At 39.3% G+C, this 23,175-nt stretch overlaps 1 protein-coding gene and 1 non-coding gene across 3 annotated transcripts in view; both read right to left on the reverse strand.

The window, feature by feature from the left end:
* Positions 1-221: 221 nt before the first annotated feature.
* Positions 222-23,175, reverse strand: part of Hsd17b12 (hydroxysteroid 17-beta dehydrogenase 12) — a 148,185-nt gene continuing 125,231 nt past the window's right edge. For both annotated transcript variants that reach the window (XM_005330041.5, XM_078046203.1), the window contains 4 exons: positions 17,029-17,110; positions 15,433-15,498; positions 1,765-1,914; positions 222-1,505 (listed from right to left, as the gene is read on the reverse strand). In XM_005330041.5, coding sequence (XP_005330098.2) covers positions 1,401-1,505; positions 1,765-1,914; positions 15,433-15,498; positions 17,029-17,110 — 403 coding nt within the window. In that variant the 3' untranslated portion in view covers positions 222-1,400. The remainder of the gene's footprint in view (positions 1,506-1,764; positions 1,915-15,432; positions 15,499-17,028; positions 17,111-23,175) is intronic.
* On the reverse strand, positions 589-661 carry Trnat-agu (transfer RNA threonine (anticodon AGU)). The gene has a single exon. It is a non-coding gene; the product is annotated as a tRNA-Thr (tRNA).

Consider the following 23,175-nt stretch of genomic DNA (forward strand, 5'->3'; position numbering starts at 1 on the left):
TTTTTTTTCTTTTTACAAATTTACTGGTGCTTAAAACTAGGAGACACAGCCTAGATAAAGGCCCACCTTTCTGTGCTGCGTATTTCACAGTATTGAATTCTTCCTCAGTGACATCCCTATAGATTTTGAAGAAGGATAAAAGTCAGTCTTGTCTTATGTAAGCCAACATAAATATGATCTTAAGTTTCTAGAACAAAAAAAATATGCTTTCATTCAACCCATGGTTATATCACCTTTTATTAAAGCTAATTGTATCAGTACTGTAGGGTTCCAATTTAAGAAGTACAATGCCATTTCCATGATAGCCATTATTATTTAAGTAGTCTGTTTTCATACATGTGAGCAATATTGGTGCAAAGCGAAAACAAAGAAGGCTGGGGTCTGTGCAGGTCCTGAGTTGGGGTGTCAGTGGTACCATAGGGATGGTCAGCCTCAATGTACATTTTGGTCCATTTATCTTTTTTTTTTTAATATACCTTTATTTTTTTAAACTTCGTTTTTAAAAAACTTATTTTGTATTAGTTCTAATCAGTTCTACATGACAGCAGAAGGCTTTTCGATTCATTGTACGCTATTTAGTTTTTTTTAATGTGGTGCTGGGGATCGAACCCAGGGACTCATGCGTACTAGGCAAGCACTCTACCACTGAGCCACAACCCCAGCCTTGGTCCACTTATCTTTATAGTTCAATCATACCGCACAGTTTCAGTATTTACATTTGTGTAAACTGAGAAGAAATAACATGTTATAATAAAGCTTATTTTAGTGGGCTTTACGTGTCAGAAATAATTCCCTCTTTCATGATTATACTTTTTAGAAGGAATAGTTCCATATAAACATATAAATTGGTATATACATTTAGAAAACCTTATAGAGATCTATGTAAATTATAGTTTGGCCACCAAAAAGCAAATTAATTCCCCATTTTTTCAAAATCATTACTGTCACCAACAAGCAAATTAATTAATCCCCATTCCCTCAAAGTGAGTAAAATTTAAAAAAAAAAAGAAAAAAAGAATTGCTAGTGATTGTATTTTATGGTATGTTTTTAGAGAAAATATAATAATGATCACTGACTTTGGGGCCAGATGGAACAGATGGCTTTTATGTTTGTCATTCTGTGATTTGCTATAATCATGTTTTTTCCTATTAAATTGTTCTTGGTAATATGAGTTCTACATCCATTTTATATGAGTGTTTACATTAAACTTCAAAATTAGTTCTGGTGGAATCCAGAACATGTGTCGGGAACTTCTAAAAGCAACTTCTTTTTTCCTTCAAATCATGACAACATTTGGCCAGGTTAGCAATTGCTGCAATGAGAACAGCAGCTTCTGGGGACTGGTGGGTGCCCTGCAGCGAACGTGCACAGGCAGAAGCATCTGGCTGTGGGATGACGTTTAGTTCTTCTTGGCTTTCTTCAGATAGCGAGCCCTCACAGACTTGTTGAGACCCATGGATATTTTAAGGTAAATCCAAGAAGGCAGGATGGAGATTATTGAGCCCTAGAGAAAGAAATGGGGGAGATATGTAATTATAGCATACAATCTGGGCTAACTGAAGCCGATGACCTGATGTTACTAAATTTTAAGTATTTTACTTACAGGTAGATTTTAAAGTTCTTGGGGGTACAGTTTAAAATAATGCACAGATGCCCTGTTAGATTAACAATATATACTATTTTGTGTCACTGTTTTGTGACTCAATGAGAAAGAAAAATCCCAAACCAGAAAGTACTGATGTGAGACTTAAAAATCAACATACCATAAGAGAATGGATCAGGTATCCATTGGTTTGGGACTGCAAGCCTACTGTTTTAATTGCAGATTTCACAAATGTCTCTGAAGAGGGCTTGTCCCAAGTTGGCTTTCGGATTTTAGCCAGTTTTGTAGCTACGTAGAATGGCAGGACACTCTAGAAAGACAAAACATGTCACTGATCAGAAGCCCACAAACTCAAAACTGACGTGATGCTTGACTGACAGCTGTAGAGAAAGAAGAAAAGCAGCCATCTAAACACAGCCTGAGAGAACACATGAAGCATAAAACAAACTGTAGTAAGTCAATCCATGAATAAAACAGAATGAGACTGAGGAAAATATTCAAAAGAAATGGAAACACTGTCTGGAACCTTTAAAAGAAAGGCATTGAGGCTGGGGTTGTGGCTCAGCGGTAGAGCGCTCGCCTAATGTTGTGAGGCACTGGGTTCGATCCTCAGCACCACATAAAAATAAATAAATAAAAAATAAAGTCATTGTGTCTGTCTACAACTAAAGAAAAATGTTTTTAAAAAAAGAAAGAAAAGGAAGGTATTGATAGCAATCCAGAGAGCGGAGACTGAGGGAGAGGATGACCTGACTGAATGGAACACTGGTGTGCAGAACCAGTAAGTAAGAATTTTGACACTGTATCCTTCTAAAGAGATGGTACTCATTTCCCCCATAATTTATTATGAATTAAGCTTGCTCTATAAACTTAGTCCTACAACAGATATTTCATTTTCTTAGCCTTAAACTATCACTTTTCTTCCCTAATTTCTTAGCATTCTGATTCTGAGTTTTATAAACTTTGCTAGTGAGAGGATAGGACTACTTCTTTCTAACTTATTTTTTTTTGGAGGGGGGCGGGGGTGGGTGGGTAGGGATGAGGTGGTTGGAAAGACTGTATAAACAATGTGTAAACTGCTTGAGCAACAAAGACACCTGACAGGACAGACAGGGTTTGACAAAACTGAATGTGAGCTTTTAGAGGAATTTTATGAATGTAATTTATTGCTTATGCTTGGTACATTTTGGATGTGATTCAACATAGAATCCCATAACAAGAAACCCTATTACAATGAGTCCCGAGTTGTGACAAAAAGAGGTTTCTTCTGTAATTTGAAATAACATGGGCATTGCAGTTCACCAAAGGTGAACGTATTCTGTCCAACTCGTGTGAAAGAGGAGGATCCGTTCCAACAGGTGGTGGTCAAAATCAAAACTTCCACATTAGGAATGTAATTAAGGTCTGTTCCATTATGGGTTTCCTTCTTGCTGAGATCTGGAAGGAATGGTTCCCTGTCCCTTTGTCATTTTGCAGGCTTTGTCATTTTGTATTTTTCCCACCCCCAAGTATAAGTCAAAGAATACAGCTCACCACTCTTGATATGTAACCTGAAACTTCAACCCAACAGAGTCTAGAACCCCAGGACTGGCCACTGTCACTCTCCCTCTTTCTCTTTCTTATCCCCGAAGCCACAAACCTACACCAAGTAAACTAATTTCACTAAGCATATGAGTATCTGATCCAACTTAAAATGTTTGAGAATTTGGGTTTTTATGGAAATATTTATCCATTTACCCCTCACTTATTAATTATTAAATATTATCCATTTACCCCTCACTTAAGGAGTAAGTTTTTTGTTTTTGGTCAAAAAAAGACTTTGATTTCAAAACCAAAGTTTTATTGTGAGGATATAAGCACAGCCCAAAGAGTTATCACTGACTGACACCAAGTATAAAATGTGGAGTTCAATGGGTAAGTCAAGTTTGTTCACCAAGCAAAGCTGAGCACCTAAAAACCCCAGAAAATATGTTTATACTCTGATCTCAAATAATGAAGGAACATAAGCAAACCTTTTCTCATCTCTGTGTCTCTGCTTTACTGATTATAAAAAAAAAAAAAATTGAGGATTTGAAAAAACATTCCCACATATAGATCAAACCTGCTAAGATTCTGTTAAATTCTGAGCCTCTTGAGATGCAGATGGTCTGGTAATTATACTTTTCAATTGCATTATAATTTCTGGTTCCTTTCTTCCATCCACCTTTCCTTCCTCTCCCCTTTAATATGCATATGGCATAAACTGGATTCTTGATCTTGTAAGAACAATTACACTGCATTGCCTGACTGAACCACTTGATGGTGCCACAAGTTAACTCATCACTCAGCTAAACTGTCTTTAAGAGTCTAGAAAAGACCCTGGCTCTGGGGGGAGGGGACAAGAAATGCACACAGGAATTCCAAGTCCAATTGTTTTCCCAACTAAGAAATGTAAATTCTCTTCTGTAAAGAGTACTTATTTACTTCCATAAGGGTTTAAAATCAAGGTGGTTGACACGATGCTTTTGCGCTAAGTCCTAAACAAAGTGGAGGCGCCTACCATATAAACAAATAGGGAGACATGAAAGAACATGATGTTCTCAGGGAACTAAGAAGTAGGTAATAAAGTTCAAACACTGGCAATGTGTGAAGGAGGCGAAACAGCAGTGAAAAAAAAAAAAAACTACATCCAATCACTGGATGGTATCAAGTTCTAGAACACACCCTCCTCATTTGCCACTGTACTGTCAATGCTTAGAACAGCACCTGGTATACAGTAGGGGCACAATCAATACCTACTGAAAGAACTTGTCAAAAAACCCATTTCATATGGATAGCACTGAAGAGCAGTAGTATTTAGGGCCCTTTCTACCGCTATGGTCCATAAGATTATTACACCAGAAAGTTGATAATGAGCGTTTACACCAAAATTTTAAATACTGTGAAGATTAAGCCAGATGATCTATCTAAACAAAGGCAAAGAAGATTTTGAACTCAAAATCTTCCTGCCTCATCCTCCTGAGCTGCTGGGATTAGTGCACCACTGCACCTGACTCCATTTTTGTCCTTACTCAGGAAAACATCATGGGAAACAGGTCAAGAAGAAATGTTCTGGGCAGAAAAATTTTGAAGTTGTTTAAGCTCAACAGGTTGCTATACAAATTTTGCCAGCTCAGAAACAACCTGACCTTGACAGCAATAGATGCGGGCAAGTATCCTGATTTCCCAAATTTAGAATCTTAAACTGAAAATAACTGGTTAGGTCATAAAGCAAAAGCTGTTAATGGCCTGTAATCCCAGTGGCTCAGGAGGCTGAGGCAGGAGGATCACGAGTTCAAAGCCAGTCTCAGCAACAGCAAGGTGCTAAGCAACTCAGTGAGACCCTGTCCCTAAATGAAATACAAAATAGGGCTGGGGATGTGGCTCAGTGGTTGAGTGCCCCTAAATTCAATCCCTGGTACCCACCCCCCCCAAAATCATTTATCTATCTATCTATCTATCTATCTATCTATCTATCTATCTATCCATCCCTGGAACAACTTGGTTATCCCCCCTCCCCAATCAAGTAGAATGCTTCGGTATCTGGTCTTTACAGAACAGTTGAGGGGTCTTGGTTCAGAGCAGGAAAGCTACTACCATTTAATGCCATGGAGCAGCGGGAAAGAGGATGCTCAAAGCTGCACGGCAGACACTCAAGAGCCAAATACGGAATTCTGGGACTTCCCACGGAGCATCTTTCATGTGTAGTCAACTGTGTACTAAATACTTTCTCATATTTATAAATGATCACAGAACAATTCTTGGCAAAGGTCTGGGATAACATGGACAAGAGTTGACTCCAGGCCTCAGTCTATTTGCACAATATGGGATTCTAGACTTGGGGTCTAATTTGCTGTTTCTGGGAATTAAATTCACCAGTGTGGCTAGCACATATTCCTAAGGCACAGGTTAGGCTCCTGTGAGATATATCAGGGGCACCTCACTTCCTTGAATTTGTGTATTCATCTTCTATTTCTGAAATCTTCAGAAAACATGAATAATTGTACACATACACTATAGTTCCGGAGTTTGTATTACTCCACTTGCAGACAATGAAATCAGCTTTCCTTACAAAAGGGACCCTGATTATCTTATTGGTAGAAAACCTTAAATAGCCTAGAAAATGTTGGGAAAAAGGAATTGTTCTGAGGGTGCAGAGAGTTCTGGCTACATGGCAATAAAAAACAGGTACACATTTTGGCATTTAAGCTCAAAATAAAGGAATTCAACATATTATGCTTTGCAATATGTTGACCAATGCTGGCTAATAATTCTACAAGTGACCTGTCTCCAAACGTGGAATTTATATGTCAACATACAAAGAATGAAAGGAAAAATGGTGTAATTGTAAAACAGGCATTCATTTAACAATACTGATTTCCTGAGCACATAGAACGATGTTTAGGCATTAGGAACATAAATGTGCACAAAACAGTCCCTAATCTTACAGAGCTTATGTTTAGTAGGGGGACATTGGTATAGGATATAGGTAGTGGAGGCTGTTTCTGCAGTTAGATAAATCAATAAAGGCCTCTCCCATGTGGTGACACATAAGCAAAGATCTGAAAGAAGGGAGGGAAGCCAGCCAAAAGCCTTTTAGACTGAGGGGGAACAGCTAGTGCAAAGGCCCTGAGGTGAGTGTGTGCTCAGAGCATTTCAGGAACTGCAAGGAGAGCAGAGATGTAGTGGGAGGGTAGGCTGTAAGATAATGTGGAAGTTTGAAATGAGAACACTGTAGGTGATAAAAACTCATGGTTTTACTCTGAAAGAGATGAGAAGCCATGGAAGACTGTGTGTTCTGATTACTCTGGCTGCTGTGAGCAGACTGGAGGGGCTTCAGGCGAGCATAGGGACAGGGACAGGGAGGCCAGTCTGGGAGCATCCTGCACCAGCATCCTGGGTAAGACAGTGGCTCAGGTCAGAGCGGGAGCAGTGGAGGTCATGAGAAGTGGTCAGAAGGTGGGTATGTTTTAAGGATAAACTAAAGTCGTAGGGCTTCCTTATGGGTTGAACTTGGGAGGTGAGAGAAAGAGACAGTGGAGTAGAGGAGGAGGTGGCTGGGGGCGGGGATCAGCATTAGATGAAATCAGACTGACTTGGATTTAAATTCCATCTTGACCACTTAAAGTATTTGGCTGAATCTTCACATCCTGTAAGAGGTGCAAGAATATCATTTTCCACAGAAAATATCTGACTGCTGGGGTAACTATCTGGTTATCTTCCCTCTGGACACAGAGTTAGTGGTTTGGAGGGACTGAGAGGTTAACAGGTTAACAGAGCTTGTGGTGCAACACTGTCATAAAAAGCCAAGAAAAATAGATGGATATCATCCCTGACACGTGGAGACTCACTTCTTTGGAGTCCCATTATTCCAGTGATCTAATCTTGCTATTCTGAAGCCATTTGTTAAAGCGGGTACAGTTGACCAGATCTGAATATTTCCAGAGAGGATCTTTATGTCGCTCCATAGCTCTGTTTAGACTCCATTGGCACTAAAGACACACTCTATTACCTCCTTTTATTGTCACTGACAATTAGCAAGAAAAATGGGTGTATACATGTGTTTTCCAGGAGCCATTTCTTAATATTCACCTTTTTAGCTCTTTGAAGCCCAACAGACCTCTACTGCATTTTTTTTAAATCCTTGAATTTTGTTTTCTCCTTTAATTTGTCCTATTCATTTTCTAAATTTCACAGATGAAAGCAAATTTAGTTTATTCTGATTTTAAAAATCACATTTTTAACTGAACTAATAAAACTATCAACTCTCATAAACAAAAAAGACATAAGAACTGTAAGGTGATATCTTAAAGGAATGGGGCCCAAAAGATTTCTTTGTGTTGATAAGTTCAAATTTAATGGTGTGGTTTTTAGTAATCTATTGCTAAGAATAAGAAAAAACACCTCATTTTCAGGGCAGCTGAAACCTACAGCCACCCCCTCTGGATTCAGGACGTCTCTCCCTGCTTCTTCTCTGCTCCTCTGGCAAAGAGGCAGGCAAAGTAAACCTTAGGGATGGTTTCAGTTGGCAAATGGTCTCCCGGTTGACAGCATCTTTAGAGACTGGCTTCCCAGGTCTTGGGAGGAAAACTGTATCACAAAGCAGCACCTGTGAGAGCCAGGGAGGCGCTGCAGACACAGAGGACTTCGGAATTACGCAAACCCAGGCCACAAACCCAGATGGGAACACTCTCTGCCCTTCCCACATGCTTGAGCCCTCGCCCTCCTTGAGTGTCCTCACAGCAGTACCGCTGTACCAGATCATGAATCCATGGATCGTTTGCCCGTTTGCTGTTGTCTCCTCTTGACTAATGTAAACTCAGCCACAGCAAGGGCTCCAGCTGCCCTTTTGCCACTGTATCCCCAAGGTACCCTTGAAATATTTCTTGACTGAAGAAAATTGGAACACAATATATATACCTCACTAAGTGTATGATGCTTAAGTATCTGTCTTCTTCACTCTCCTTTGGGACAGGACAATGTCCTCTTTACCTCTTTCTCCCCTGCCTGGCTAAGGATCTCTCAAATAGCAGGCACTTGCTGTCTGATAAACAGAACTGACCTCAGGCAAGTTACATGTTCCTACTGACCCCTAGTTTACTATGTGTAAAAAGGGTCTAGGTCAACCTCTAGCTCAAGTGAGAGAGTAAGTAGCTGCACAACGGGCATACTGTAAATGTTCAAAAAAGGTAAATTTCTCTCCTCTCCATACTTACGTACCATTTCAGAGTTTGCAGCATTTCTCTATACATCACTTTATTCATCCCACTTGCCAGAAGGGACATTAAGCCTCAAAGTAATGAAGCAACTTTCTGTAGGTCAGACATCACTCAACAGTAAAAGCAGAACTCAACCTTGGTCTGCTGACTGAGTTCATTGTCCTTTTCTCCCTGCCACTAAGCACATGGTGACAAATGCAGTCTGCACCAAAGCATGGACTCGACTGAGGGAGCACTGAGATGGGCGTGCTTTCGCTGTGCCCTCTTGCTTTGAGACGACTAAATATCCAGGCAGTGCATCCTGATTTGTATTTACAAGGCAGGCTATGAAGAAACGTCACCAAATGCTAAATCTAAGGGAAACCCCAAGAGACAGCAGGATACTTAGCATGTTTTAAAGTGTCTTTACTCAGACTGCTTATTAATCAAAGGGAAATAAAAGTAACTGTGTGGCAGAAAGAAATGAGTCAAAATCCACACCAACGAGGGCAAATGACGCTATGTCTCCCCCGTGTGATGTCCTGAGAAAGACACAGCATCACAAATGTAGTATTTTGGACAGGAAAGTATCATCAGAACCTAACTTAGAGGAAACATCTGATAAGCCCAAGTGAGAAATGTTCAGTAAACAAGAATAGGGGAAGAGTGCTGTGCTCTTCAAAAATGTCAATGTCATGAAAGTCAAAGAAAGGTTGTGGACATACTCCAGATTAAGGGAATTTAAATAACATATCAGTGAAATCAGACAAATCCTGACTTGGCTTTTTGAGAGATTAAGTATAACTTCTTTTGACTAATCTTTAATTATAAGGGAACAATGAGAGCCAATAGTCCTCATCAACAGAATACACTTTTGATAAGGTTTACCAAGAATATCCTTCTCTCCTCATTCTCTCTTCGAAATCAATAGTCTATCAACTTCTTGTTGCTGCTGCTGCTTATTTTTTGTTTTTCCCTTTTTTTGTGAAAGGCTGGGGTCTTGCCAGGTTGCCCAGGCTGAACCCCTGGGCTCAAGTTGGTCTTCTGCCTCAGCCTCTCAAGTGGAGGGGACTACAGGTGTGCGCCACTGCATAAGGTGTTGCTGTTTATTTGCATTTCCATGAAATGACTGTAGAATGGCAAATCGGAATTGTCTTCTCTCTCTCTCTTCTTGGGTGCTAGGGATTGAACCCAGGGGCACTTTACCACTGAGCAACTTGCCAGTCCCTTTTGTTTTTTTGACACAGGGTCTCACTAAGATTCTAAAGTTGACTTTAAACTTTCGATCCTCCTGCCTCGGCCTCCCAGTTTTAGAGATTACAGGCATGTGCCACTGCGCCCAGCTGGCAATCTGAATTCTCAACAGGTAGTCTTAGAAATTATAGGAAACAAGTTGAGAAAAGGATGGGGAGGGAGAAGCAAGGTGAAAATATTAATAAGAAAGTATTATAAAACAATCTAGACTTTGAAAACTATCCTTCTTCTACAAAAGATTAATCTGATGGACATTCACAAGGAGGCAGACCTAAAAAGATATCTGTTCTTCCAAAGATTAGACAAAACCTGAAACTTTGCATCACAGCGTTCGCCCAGAAGCCACCTACAACTGAAGACCAGAAATCCATGGGAGCAACACAAGAAGCTCAAAAGGCCCTTGAAACAAATGACTGTGTCACAAAGCATGACCATGCCTAAACCAGAGACCTCTGTGGCACCAGGCAAAGAGCAGGTCTCTAGTGAAACAGAATGTTCATGTGTCATTAGCAGTACAGGGACCAACAAGATAAAACCCTCAAGAACACACGGAAGTGGGGGAGAGAGAAAGAGCCAGAACAGCAGGCAGAAGTGTGTAGGCTAAAGGCAGGAGAGGCATAAGTACACGTGCCACGGGGCAGAGACGAGGATTTCCAGATAGGTGAACTGTGACCACAGCCTTGAAAGAAGGACAAGGGTCACAGGGCTCAGGAATGAAGGGCACTGGGAGGACATGTGGCATGGACTTAGAGGGGAGCTGGGGAAATAAATGCCAGAGGAGGAGCCAGTCATGGGTAGTTCACAGGGCAGAGAAGGTACTGGACACCAGTGTCCACTCTGGCCTGAAGAGAGAGGAAGACGACAGGGTGTCAAGAAAGACAATGGTCCCAGGGAGAGTGAATTTAATCCTAAGCCTCAGGGACAGCCATTTGAGAACTGTGAAGAAAAGCAACATTATCTGATTTGTATTTTAATAAAAAAATATGTGAGACGGAGTGGGAGGTGGAATCAGCTAACAAATACTTCTAGCCCCAAAATTTAGAGACATAAAACACCACCAAAGAAAACCCAATAATTTTAAACTCTAAGTTTCATTTAGACCAGATTTATTTGCTCCTTTCATCAGAATTAATATGAGGTCCTTCTTTTATTCTCCTTCGGCATTCTGATGGGTTCATACAACCTGACAACTGTGCTTTCCTTCACCAAATTCATTCTATGTTTAAATCTCAAATAAATTCATGTGAAGAAGCTAATGGTTGATGAAATTAAATAATTTAAGCAAAAATGAAAGTTTATCAAAGTAAAATATTTCAGAAGACAAATACTGTATTTTTGTAGTAATTTCCAGTCATACCAGATTAATGGGAAGAGAACCTGGAGGAAAAAATCTTTGAGGGTAACAGGCTATGAAAATGAGAGAAGCCGGGCATAGCAGTGTACACCTGTGATTCCAGGAACCGAGGTGGGGGCAACTGAGGCAGGAGGATTGCAAGCCAGAGACCAGTCTCAGCAATTTAGTGAGACTCTGTCTGAAAATAAAAAAGACTGTAGTTTTGTGGTTGTTATGGTTTGGAAGTGAAGTGCCCCCCCAAAAGCTGACGTGTGAGACAATGTAAGAGGGTTCAGTGGGGAAATGATTAGGTTGAGAATACCTTAACCCAATCAGTAAATTAATCCCCGGATGGGATCAATTGAGGTGTGGCTGGAGGAGGTGGGGCACTGGGGTGTGGCTTTGGGGTATAAATTTGTATTTGTCAAATGGAGTCTCTCTCTGCTTCCTGCTCATCATGTGACCGCTTCTCTAAGCCACACTCTTTGCCATGATGTTCTGCCTCACCTTGAGCCCCAAGGAATGGAGCCAGCTTTCTATGAACTAAGACCTCTGAAGTTGTGAGCCCCCAAATAAACTTTTCCTCATCTAAAATTATTCTGGTTGGGTCCTTTTAATCACAGCAGCAAAAAAGCTGACTAAACCAGTAGTAAAATGTCCTGAGTTTAATACCTGGTGGAAGGAAGGAAGAGGAAGGAAGGAAGGGAGGGAGGGAGGGAGGGAGGGAGGGAACAAGAGAGGAGACAGTTTTGTCTATGAGCAGAATTTCTGGCATTGCTCATCTGCGTTCACAAGGCCTACTGCCCCTTGGGTCACTGAAACATCTGCAGCTCTGGTTGTTGCCTACAGGTAACTCACCAATAAACTTTGAGACTCTTGCCTAATTTCAATGGGTCTTTAAAAATTATTAAACAAATAGTATGATTATTATAGGTTCATTGGGGAAAAAATGTAACATTGGATAGCAATTGATGCCATCCTTCTCGATCTGTCCCCAATAAATGCTTCATTTGTTTTCTTGTTACCAAAATCCACATAGCAGTTTTGAGTTACAAGCATTATAATGTCTGGTGTCAAGGAAGGCAGTAAGGAGAGCATGGAAGAGTTCAATAAAAATTCCAGGATTCCGCCAGGCATGGTGGTGCACACCTGTAATCCCAGCAGCTCGGGAGGTTGAGAAAGGAGAATTCGAGTACAAAAAGCCAGCCTCAGCAATGGTGAGGTGCTAAGGAACTCAGTGAGAACTTGTCTCTAAATAAAATATAAAATAGGGCTCAGGATGTGGCTGAGTGCCCCTGAGTTCAATCCCCAGTATCTCCTCCTGCTACACACACACACACACACACACACACACAAAAAAAAAAAAAAAAAAAAAATCCAGGACTCTAGCATACTCTGTCCTCCCCAATGCACCTTAAACATATGAGAAGCTGTTATACTAAGTGGCTCTGACATCTAAGCATCCTTTGGATGAAAGCTAAGGTAGAAATTTAGAACAAGCAGGCTCTCCGTGGGCCTGGAAAATGAGGAAATATTCAACATACCCTTCCTTTCATTACCACTCACTCTCATGATAGGTGATTTGGCCCCAGTACGTACCAGAATGAAAAGGGTTAGCAGCTAGAGCTAGACAGCACTTAGGTCTATCCTGTTTATGTGCGGATATAAAGAATGAAATGGAACCAAGAAGCCAAGTACCTTCTGGCTCCACAACTTCCCAAGCACAGATGATCCAATAAGTGTTCAGTGATGTCTTATAGGCCCAGAGCAAGTAGCGTAGTGGGTAAGAACACAGGCTTTGGTACCAAATAGATCAGATTTGCGTCCTGGTTCAAAATGGACAAATAACTTATTCTTTTAAAGCCTTGATTTCTTACAACTTTTAAAAAAGATGATAATCTACTAAATCTTTTTTTATAGTTTTTAGTTGTTGATGTACTTTTATTTTTAATTTATTTATATGTGGTGCTGAGGATAAAACCCAGTGCCTCACACATGCTAGGCAAGTGCTCTGCCACTGAGCTATAATCCCAGCCCCTTCTACTAAATTTTTATTTATTTATTTATATTTTTGTGTGCTGGGGATTAAATCCAGGGCCTTATGCATGCAAGGCAAGCTCTCTACCAACTAAGCTATATCTCCAGCCAAAAAGATGAGAGTCACACTATCTCCTGAGATCCTTATGAAATGGAGTGAAGTGAGGCAAATAAAATGCTTAGCACTGTCTATGAAAAGTAACCACTCAAATACTCACAATTATTTTGATTGATCATTGAAAAAGCAAAATATAAGGCTCAAAGTAATGAAAGCCATACTAAGAACTAGTTGTATATACACTAGGTTAGGTGATGGGCAAGAGCAAGAAAAAAGGCAGTAATTCCAACTTCTGCCCAATATTTTTTTAAATGTGCCTAAGCATGGAAACACTGGGAGCCATTATTTCTTTGGGTTAAACAATAGCTCATGAGATAGGTACTCATAAAACCCACTGTTTACGTCCTCTCACAGTCTGTATTGTACTTTCATAGTACTACATCTACTAATGACATAATAAACTCAAAGGTCGATATAAAAATTAACTCAAAATGGATGAAAGACCTAACATAAGCTAAAACTATAAAACTGTTAGAAGAAAATAGGGGAAAAGCTTCATGACATTGGATTTAATGGATATTTCTTGGATATGATGCCAAAGACACCAGAAATAAAAAAAAAAAAAAGTAGATAACCAGCACTATACCAAAATTGAAAGAACACTATCAATGCTTGCATAAAAGACACTACAAAGAGCTGGGCATGGTGGCACATGCCTGTAATAAGCAACATGGGAGGCTGGGGCAGGAGGATCCAGAGTTTAAAGCCAGCCTCAGCAACTTAGTGAGAAGCTAAGCAACTCAGTGAGACCCTGTATCTAAGTAAATTATTAAAAAAAAAAGGAAGGTGGGTGGGTAGGGATGTGGCTCAGTGGTTAAGTGTCCCTGAATTCAATGCCCAATACAAAAAATTAAAATAAGACACTACCAAGGAATTGGGCATGTTGGCACATGCCTGTAATCCCAGCAATTTGGGGGGCTGAGGCAGGAAGATTGCAAATTCAAGGCCAGCCTCAGCAACTTAGCAAGGCTCTAAGCAACTTAACAAAACCGTGAGTCAAAAAATAAAATTGGCTAGGAATGTGGCTCACTGGGTAAGCACCCCTGGGTTCAATCACTGGTATAATACTACTACTACTAATAATAATGTAAAATAAAACACCACCATGAGAGTAAAAAGGCAATCTATGGAATGGGAGCAATATTTGCAAATTATCTAATAAGGGGTTAGTGTCCAAATGATTTAAGAACTACAATTAAAAAAAAAAATTTAAAAAAGGGCAGAGGGCATGAATAGACATTCTCCAAAGATGATATATAAATGGACAGTAATCACCTGAAAAGGAGCTCCGTATCACTAATCATTAGGGAAATGCTAATTGAAACCACAGGGAGAGACCACTCCCATTAATATGGTTACTGCGTGGCTATACAAATAAACAGACACAGAAAACAGCACATGTTCAGGAGGATATGGAGAAATTGGGACTCTTGTATACTGCTGGTGGAAGGTAAAACAGTGTAGCCAATATGAAAAACAGTATCATAGTTAAAAATTTAAAATAGATTTTCCATATGATCCAGCAATACCATTTTGCATATACATCCAAAAGAATTAAAATCATGGTCTCAAAGACATATTTGCACACCTATGTTCATATCCGCATTATTCACAATGGCTGACAGATGGAAGCAACCCAAATGTCCATCAGTGCATGAGTGGGTAAACAAAATGTGCTACACATACAAAAGAAGCCTCTGAAGGAAATTTTAACACATTCTTCAACATGGATGAACCCTCGAGATGGACATTCTGCTAAGCAAAAGGAAACTAAGATACTCTAAGAGATTTGATTTTGAAGGATCAACCTCTATATGATTCTACTCACAGGAGGTATCAAGAGTAGACAAATTCAGAAGGATAGAAAGTATAATAGTGGTTGCCAGGGTCTGAGGAGAGGGAGAAATTGGAACTAGTGTGTAGTGGGCATAGAGTTTCAGTTTGGGAAGATGCACTTGTTCTGGAGATGGACAGTGGCAACAGGTGCACAGCAATGCACACGGACTCGATGGCCCTAAACTGCAGGCTTAAAATGATTAACATGGTAAGTTTTATGTTGGGTGTATTTTACTACCATTTAAAAGAGCTATCATAATCTGATTCCCTCAAAATTAATCCACAAGAATGTAGGATAATTATGCTTCAACTGTTTTATAGTTCTACTTTAGGTATCCCTACTTAATTCTAGGTAATGATTTTTTAAAATTTAGACTTAGGTGCATAAGGGGAAAAGAACCATGTCTTTAATGGTGTGCTAACGTCACATTCACTTACTGAGGAATGTGATTTTCTTTCGTTGCCAAGACAGCAACTGTTGCTGTGGAAACCACACAAAAACAGGGACACTTCACTGAAACAAACTCCACTCACCTGCACAAAGATGCCCTTGCTTCTATACTCCTCATGGAGGCACTGAGAGAAGAAATCTACAAAAGCCTAGGGAGGCGGTGGGAGGGAGAAGAAAACACATTACATCAATCTGCCTCATTTGTAGCCATGGAAACAAAAAGTAATAAACTACTTAACACCATCATTTCTAATCATTCTTTCACTTCAAACACAGGAAAGATGTTTAAAAAAGCCTTCCAAACCTCAAGTGATTTTTATCTGCCACCAAATGAATCCTACAGACCTAAATTTTCATTTAACTGGAAAAAGCTCTTCTTAGTCTGTATTTTTTTCAAAAAATTATTTTCTAAGAAAAAATACTTTTATATTATTAAAACAAAGGATGTATTTCTGCTCTCTACTTGTAACATAAGCAGAAACACAATATGAATTCTCTCCTATGGGGGATTCTGTTGTGAAAAGGAAAAGAACAAGAATCCTCTGGATGCTTCAGGGTGGCAAAATCCAAGCAGCACAGAGATGAAAGTGAGAGTCCATCTTCCGATAAATAATGCAACTTTAAATCTATCCATTGACTTTAACAGGCCCTTTCTCAAAGGTGAACTCAAGCTGGGATCTGAAATGCAAAGTACCAATATAGACTTCATGAAGGTCTGAATTGCAACAGTCTGCATCCATGGAGAACAAGCAGGAAACTGAAGTTGACCGATCACTTCCAACACATGCCATCATTGTAAACATGTCTATAGTATGTTTCAGAGATACTGAAAGCAAGTCCATTGCAAAGATTGTGGGGTGGTGTCAAGGTTCCTCAAAAAAAAGTAGTGACTGAGGTTTTTTAAGTGAAAAAGGAAGCAAGTGGTTTGCTCTTTTCCTTCACTGGCATGTAGCAAGTTTTTACTATGTATTATAAGTTGCTTATTTTGCCCTAAAAGCTTATTTAACTTCAACATCTAAATAGTCATTTTTCCCTTTGGAAATGTATTCCATGCTCAATAATGTATTGGAACATGATGCTACTGACCTGCAGGCAGAAGAGATGCATTCTATATATTATTATCCTAGCAGTAATGTGAGGTGAATGGAGATGTTGTATGAAATTATGACAAATTACACAAAGTCTGGAAAATTCTTGTTCACACCCCAGAAGTGACACTGTATATCTGTGAATTCTGCATAATGTGACAGAACGTTACACTTTCCCCAGTCTAGGTTGGCATACTGCGTACATTTATGTGCTGACTGGATGCAATTCTTCTATGCTGTGTGAAACTGACTCATTCACATATCAAACCTCCAATCTCAGACTCATTAGCATCATGTTCCAATTAAGAGAGTAACTGGCCCAGGCTAGCTTTCCATGGAAAGCACAGTATCACTTTTAAAACCAGAAAATAACTGGGAGGAAAACAAGCACCAGCGGCTCTGATGTGCTGTTGTCCCATTTGTAAGTTTACACCTATCCGTATGTCTCCAGCTGTGGCTTCCCCAAAATTCATGGGGGGTATTCCTTTTTCTCTTAATCCATTGGAAAATTGCCAAGAATAGATATTCAAGAAAGTTAAGTCTATGCTAATTACTTGGATTAAAAAAATCATTCCTTAGTCTTATATTCACCTTGGTCGCAGAGTAGATGGCCAATAGTGGAACCGGAAACACGCCACTGGCAGAGGAGATGTTCAGAATTGCACCTTTAGACCTAAAAAGGAAAATGTGCAAAGTCAATGGAATGAAATCACATACACAATTGTGTGTGAACTGTACACTGAGATGTATAATTATTTGAAACAGAACAACATAGCTGCTCTTCTAACACACAGCTCTCCCTGCCTTTCATCAGTGAGTGATATGCTTGGTTAGTGAATGAGGCATAATTCAATCAAACTAAAAATAGCTCTTCTTTATGGTGAGTTCACTTCCCAGTCTCAGTAATCCAGAGCATGACGGGATCAGATCTATTCTCCTTGAGCTGATCTCTTATTTCTGAGGTCTTCTCTGGTCAAAGCATCAACAATGTTCATTTAAAGAGCTGAGGGTAAGTAGCTCAGTGATAGGGTAAGTGTTTAGCATGCACTGGGCCCTGGGTTTGATCTCCAGAAACACACACACACACACACACACACACACACACACACACACACACACACACTCATTTATAGATGTTCCGTACATGCACCTTTACTGTGGAATATCATCCCACATTAGCTTGCTCTAGGATTTAAAGCATTCTATTTGCAAAAATATGTTACCCTTCAACAAAATCATAAACTTCTGGGAACTGAATCCCACTTTTCTTCAAGCACTATGCAAATGCAGAGTATGGAACAAACAGGTGCTTAAGAAAATCTCTGACAATGAATGAATAGCTATATCCTGCCCTCATGTTTTCCCTGGTTTGTAGATATTTGGGCACCAAAAAGCTGACTCCACAACTCTATGGCTCTAGTTCACTTATGTGTTCTTTTGCCAAAAGCCAAAGCTTGATTCCTTTTTTAACTTTTAGAGACTACTTCCAGTTAAAAGTCAGAAAGTTACCTGGATTTTCTAATTCTATAAGCAAATGAAAAATAGTTTGAGAAAAGCAATGCTGTGAGCCTACTAGCTGTTAGCAAGCACTTGCTGGTAGGAAACACATACAATCATGACTTCAGGAATGTTAGAACTAATGACCAACTCTTCCCCTCATTCTGTTCTTCTGAGGGGTTCTCTCCCTGTGCTGGGAATTGAGCCCAAGGCCCCACATCTGCCAGGCAAGCCTCTTCTACTGAAGGTCCTCTTCTTCAGCTACTGAAATCGGACCCCACCCGTGTCCCATCCTCCACAGCAGGTTCCTCTTCTTCAACCCAGTTTTTCATTCTTCTTTGTCTCCATTTAATTCCCCAAAGCCTGTTTTTTAAAAGTATTTTTAAAAAGGGGGACTACCTAGACCTTTTTAGGCAAAATAAGAGAGGAAACATGATTAAATGGCATCTCAGTTATTTCAGACATAAATCTGAAAAAGAAATAATCCCCAAAGGTCACCCGCTCCATCTGCCAGCCTCTAGGCAAGATGCCACTCCAACCATCAAAGGGAAGTCTGGATCCTCAGTTTCATGTGTCACCGGAAACAAGCTGGTGGTGCTTTGTGTATTTCTGTGGTGTGTGTGTGTGTGAAGTCCTTATTAGTAATACATACGTTTTTAAACAGTAAAATCCATTAACGTTTGGTGATAGAAATAAGATTAAGTTTAAAAATGCTATTAAGGGTTTTGAAAAAAGCCATTGATTCACGAATTACATCATTCTTGTATTTTTTTTTCTTCTGTCTCTCTCAGAAACAGCAGAGCCTTTTATTTTTTAATTTTAAGGTAACTTTATCAGGAGTTAGAACCCAATCCTCTAAGATTAAAGAGAAAAACTGACTAACAATGAACACCTAGTCACTTCATTTTATCTATATTTGTAACAAATTCTTTTGATAAAAATGGAATAAAAATCACTTTTGTTACAGGAGACTTTTAATACAATATTAATTTATCTTTAAATTATCTTCATATTTTTAGGATGCTGAAATTAGACCATGGTGATGGTTGCACAGCTCTGTGAATATGCTAAAAACCACTGAACAATGCATTTAAAATAGACAGATTTTAAAGTATGTAAAATATATCTCAATAAATCTATAAAATGAGAGAAAATACATATTTACGACACATGAGAATGCATCACCTTTAAGCAGGGTCAGATCCCAATCAAGGGAAAGCTAAAAGAGTGACTCTGTGGTCTACACCACGGTGTACTTTCCAAGAAGTAACCCCAAATCCTGACCAATGAACCCCTTTTTTCTCATATAACCAAGAATTGTTATCTCCTCACTCATACAGAGCAAGTAAAGAGAAGGCAGTTTGAGGAAGATAAAGATCATGTTTTTTCACTGACGCCACTGTCTACCTTTGCTGGTTTTTGTTAGCTGAATTCTGTACTCTACTCCACTCACACTAGAGGGGGTGGTTGTGTTTGCCCTTGAACAAAAATCTTACATTTCTTACTTCATTTCTTGCCAAAAAAAAAAAAAAAGCAATTTAAAAGCCTTTATAGGTATGTTTAACATTATCAGATACTTCTTAAAAATTAAATCTTGAACTCATTCAACAGGCTCTTAAAAATTTTATTCAAGGAAGCCATGATTCTAACATTAAAGATAATAAAAGCTTCTTTCCCATTTTCAAAAATTATTATCAATAATGCAATAAGTCACAATCATACAGTCATGCTCCTTCACTTGTTTACTCCCTGAGGCAACTAAGATCTTTGTTTCCCAAGTATTCTACCCTGATTTAAAATTCTAGGGGATAAAGTTACTTTCAGCAAAAAGTCAGAATTTTAGGTTACTTTTATAAAGCACAGTATTTGCATTTTAAAATATGTTCAAACAAATCTAAGACTATTCAGATGCTGCATAAAGTGAGAATGTATCACACCTAAGAAGTAAGAGGACGGCATTTACAATTATACCCAAATGACAGCAGAGAAAGCACCCCCTCTACAAATCTGTTCTACCATCAAGAACACGTATTTGTCAAGCAAAAACCTCCCCACACCCACAACAGCATACAATTCTGTCTCAGTCTCACTCTTTTTCCAAGGATAATACTATTCAACTTAGTTTTGTCTGAATCACAAATAACACTGGTACTGCTTGTCTCGATTGTCTACTGTATACACTATCCTTTATGTTGAAACGGGCGTGAACCTTTGGGACTGGAAGGCACAAAGGATTCGTCTTTAAAAATCAACGACTTTGTCTAGCTCTAATCCTCCATCTAAGCAGAATTAGTGACGTCAAACCAGTTTCCATGGCACAGCCAGACTCATGACAACTCTGTTATATCAAGCAGAAGGACAAAATGGGCTGCGCTTAATTGCACACAGAAACAAACATAAAACCAAACCCTGGTTAATCTCTCATTTTCCAGGGACTTGGGAATAATTCTAAGATTGGAAGGTACATTAAGAATTTTTTGCTGAAGTTCTATAATGAAGACTCACTCATGTTGCTCATATTTCAGCACATTTTCTAGTTTGTTATGACAAACATCCAAATAAACAAGTCAAGAAATATTTTCTGTGGTGCAACATTTTTAATTCATCATACTGCTTACTTGCTAACAGTCCACAGTGCTGTCTCAGTGGTGCAAATTACTGAGGATCTACTAGAACTAAAATATTGCAAAAACAAAGCAGAAAATTTCAACTGCTCAAGAAGCGCCTCTCTTCCATTAGGAGTCCTCCCACATGCCAAGCAAATTCACCCAACCCTATAACATTTAGAACCCTGCCTTTATAGCTTCCTATAGCTATGCGGTCTACAATTCCCTCAGACCTGTGCAATTTCCCATAAGGCTCTCTTTAGTAGTCACCTGAATAAAAAAAAACCTGCCAAGCCTCTGTCCTACAAATGTCCCACCATTCGTAGTATCCTTGCTCTCACCTCTTTAAAAAATACTATTGTCATACAGGAAGCAATAGGTCTCCTTTGAAGTAAGTCACTGATTTCTGCCTTCCTGGGGAAACCTCAGCACTGCCTTACTCTGCAGGTGAAGAGGTGGAGGTGGGGAGGTGTAAATGCTACTGTGAAGAACTGGAACCACAGGGTCACTCACAGTGGGGACAGCTACCTTGTGCAGGGTTTGATGGCAGACCAGAGGGAATATGCAGAAAAGACTCCATCATAATTATTCACATTCCCACTTCCTATCAGAGAGGACATAAGCATGCTCTTACAGGGTCATTTTATATATATATATAAAATATATATATATATATATATATATATTTCTTTTTTAAAAAAACAAACGTAATGCTGACTTTGGTGTAGAGAGTTCTCAGAGACTCTCAGAAGACAAGAGAAACGTACTGAAATAGAGTTCTATGTCAGAAAAGAATCCTGGAACATAGGGGTCAGGTATATAATTAGAACCAGCAATTCAAAAACTTACATTATACAAATATTGCTTTGTTAAAGAAAGTTTGCAAACATTTAACACATGAAAGAGAATTACCTGCCCTAAAACACCATAACATGTCATAATTCCACCTTAAGCAATACAATATGAAAGAGGCTATTTTTAGCCTTTCCATGGTTGTTATGGCAACCACCTCCTGGCTCCAGCTGTACACAATGTTTATAATTCCAAGGAAGTAAAAAGACCGAGTTTCCTCTGTAATGCAATTATGTACTTTCTACTTCTATGGTAATAATACCTTAGTTTGATTATTGATACTTGTTTAGTGATAGTCAGTTGGCCTTAGGCTATAGTTCTAGAGGGTTTGGAAAATCTCATACATGAGAGGCAGAATCAATGGAAGGAAAAGGGGGAAAAAAAAACACAACAAAGCTTCTTTCTAAAGGATACTGCTGTTACTCAATGGAGATACCAATCCTATGAAACCAGTTATAGGAAACGGGCCATTTTGGGGTGGTGTAAAGAGCAGGCTATAATGAAACCACTTATAATGTGTAAGACAGACTGCTTTCAGGTAACCTGTTCACTTGGAGTTTTCTTTTCTTTGGGACACACAACTAACACTTCTGGCCTTCCTTGTAGTTAACTGTAGTCTGTGACCAACTGAGTTCTTGACAATGGAAAATGGGCAGAAGTGATGGATACAACTTCCAGGGTAGCCCATGAAACTCCCCTAAAATCACCCTGGTTCTCCTTCCCTCATGTGCATGCAGAGGAGAACCTAAACAATGATGGAGCCCTTAGCTGGAAGGAGTTTAAGATCCCTGAAGGACTAGGGAGAGATGTGAGGGAAAAATAAATCTTTACTGTGTGAAGCCTACTGTCTGTTCTGCAGTTAGACTATCCTGATGAATATACTGAGCAACTCCCTAAACTCCAGTGGACGTAGATGTTGCTTCCCCTAATCAAAAGCTCTGATTCACAGAATCCATGCCCATCTCTCACTAGTCCTCAGCAAGTAACACAATCGCCCCCATGATGTCAGTTTCCATCCACAGCTTTGGATGGCTTTCCACCAGATCACTTCTCAATTCTGGTTTAAAATCAACTTGACTTCTTCAGGGCAAGGATACAAATCATCTTTGGAATGCTCCATAGTAAATTTTACTCAATGGAATGCCTGTTAAATGTATGAGTTATTTTCTTCACAGTTTTTTTTTTGTTTAACCTAGTGTTCTAACTATAACTGACAATGGCTGCTAGGTCTTCCAAGACAGCAGTGAAGTTCGTAGCTCTTCACATTTGTAATCTTTACTCACTTGTCATTTAACTTTATAGCACTCCATTTGTCTGGACATAAGTTTTTTTCACCTCTCAAATTGGGGGGTTGCTTTCAACTAACATAAAAGACTAGATTTCTATGACTCTCTCTATCTAGTACTTGATGTTTTGTGAAATGATTTCACAACCATTATCCCTTCTGATATGTTTTCCACCAAAATACTCAAAACTTTCTTTTACAATACTTCTGTGGTTTACAAGTTTTTGTTTTATTTATTTTTTTGAGGTGATGGGGATTGAGCCCAGGGCCTCACACATGGGAGGCAAGCATTCTTCCACTGAACTATACCCCCCCACCCACCTATTTTTTTAATGGATGGATTTATTGTCTTCAAATAATACCATATCATCTGCAGATGTTAAACCTTAATTAAGATGATGGGCAAAACTTCATTCTTAATGAGTTCTGTTCTGTCTTCCCCAACTCTACCCTCTTCCAGGGTTCTGCTCTGGTTAGATCACTGCTATTCCCTGTCTG

This window comes from Ictidomys tridecemlineatus, chromosome 4 (genome assembly GCF_052094955.1).
Source record: "Ictidomys tridecemlineatus isolate mIctTri1 chromosome 4, mIctTri1.hap1, whole genome shotgun sequence".
Classification (NCBI taxonomy): domain Eukaryota; kingdom Metazoa; phylum Chordata; class Mammalia; order Rodentia; family Sciuridae; genus Ictidomys; species Ictidomys tridecemlineatus.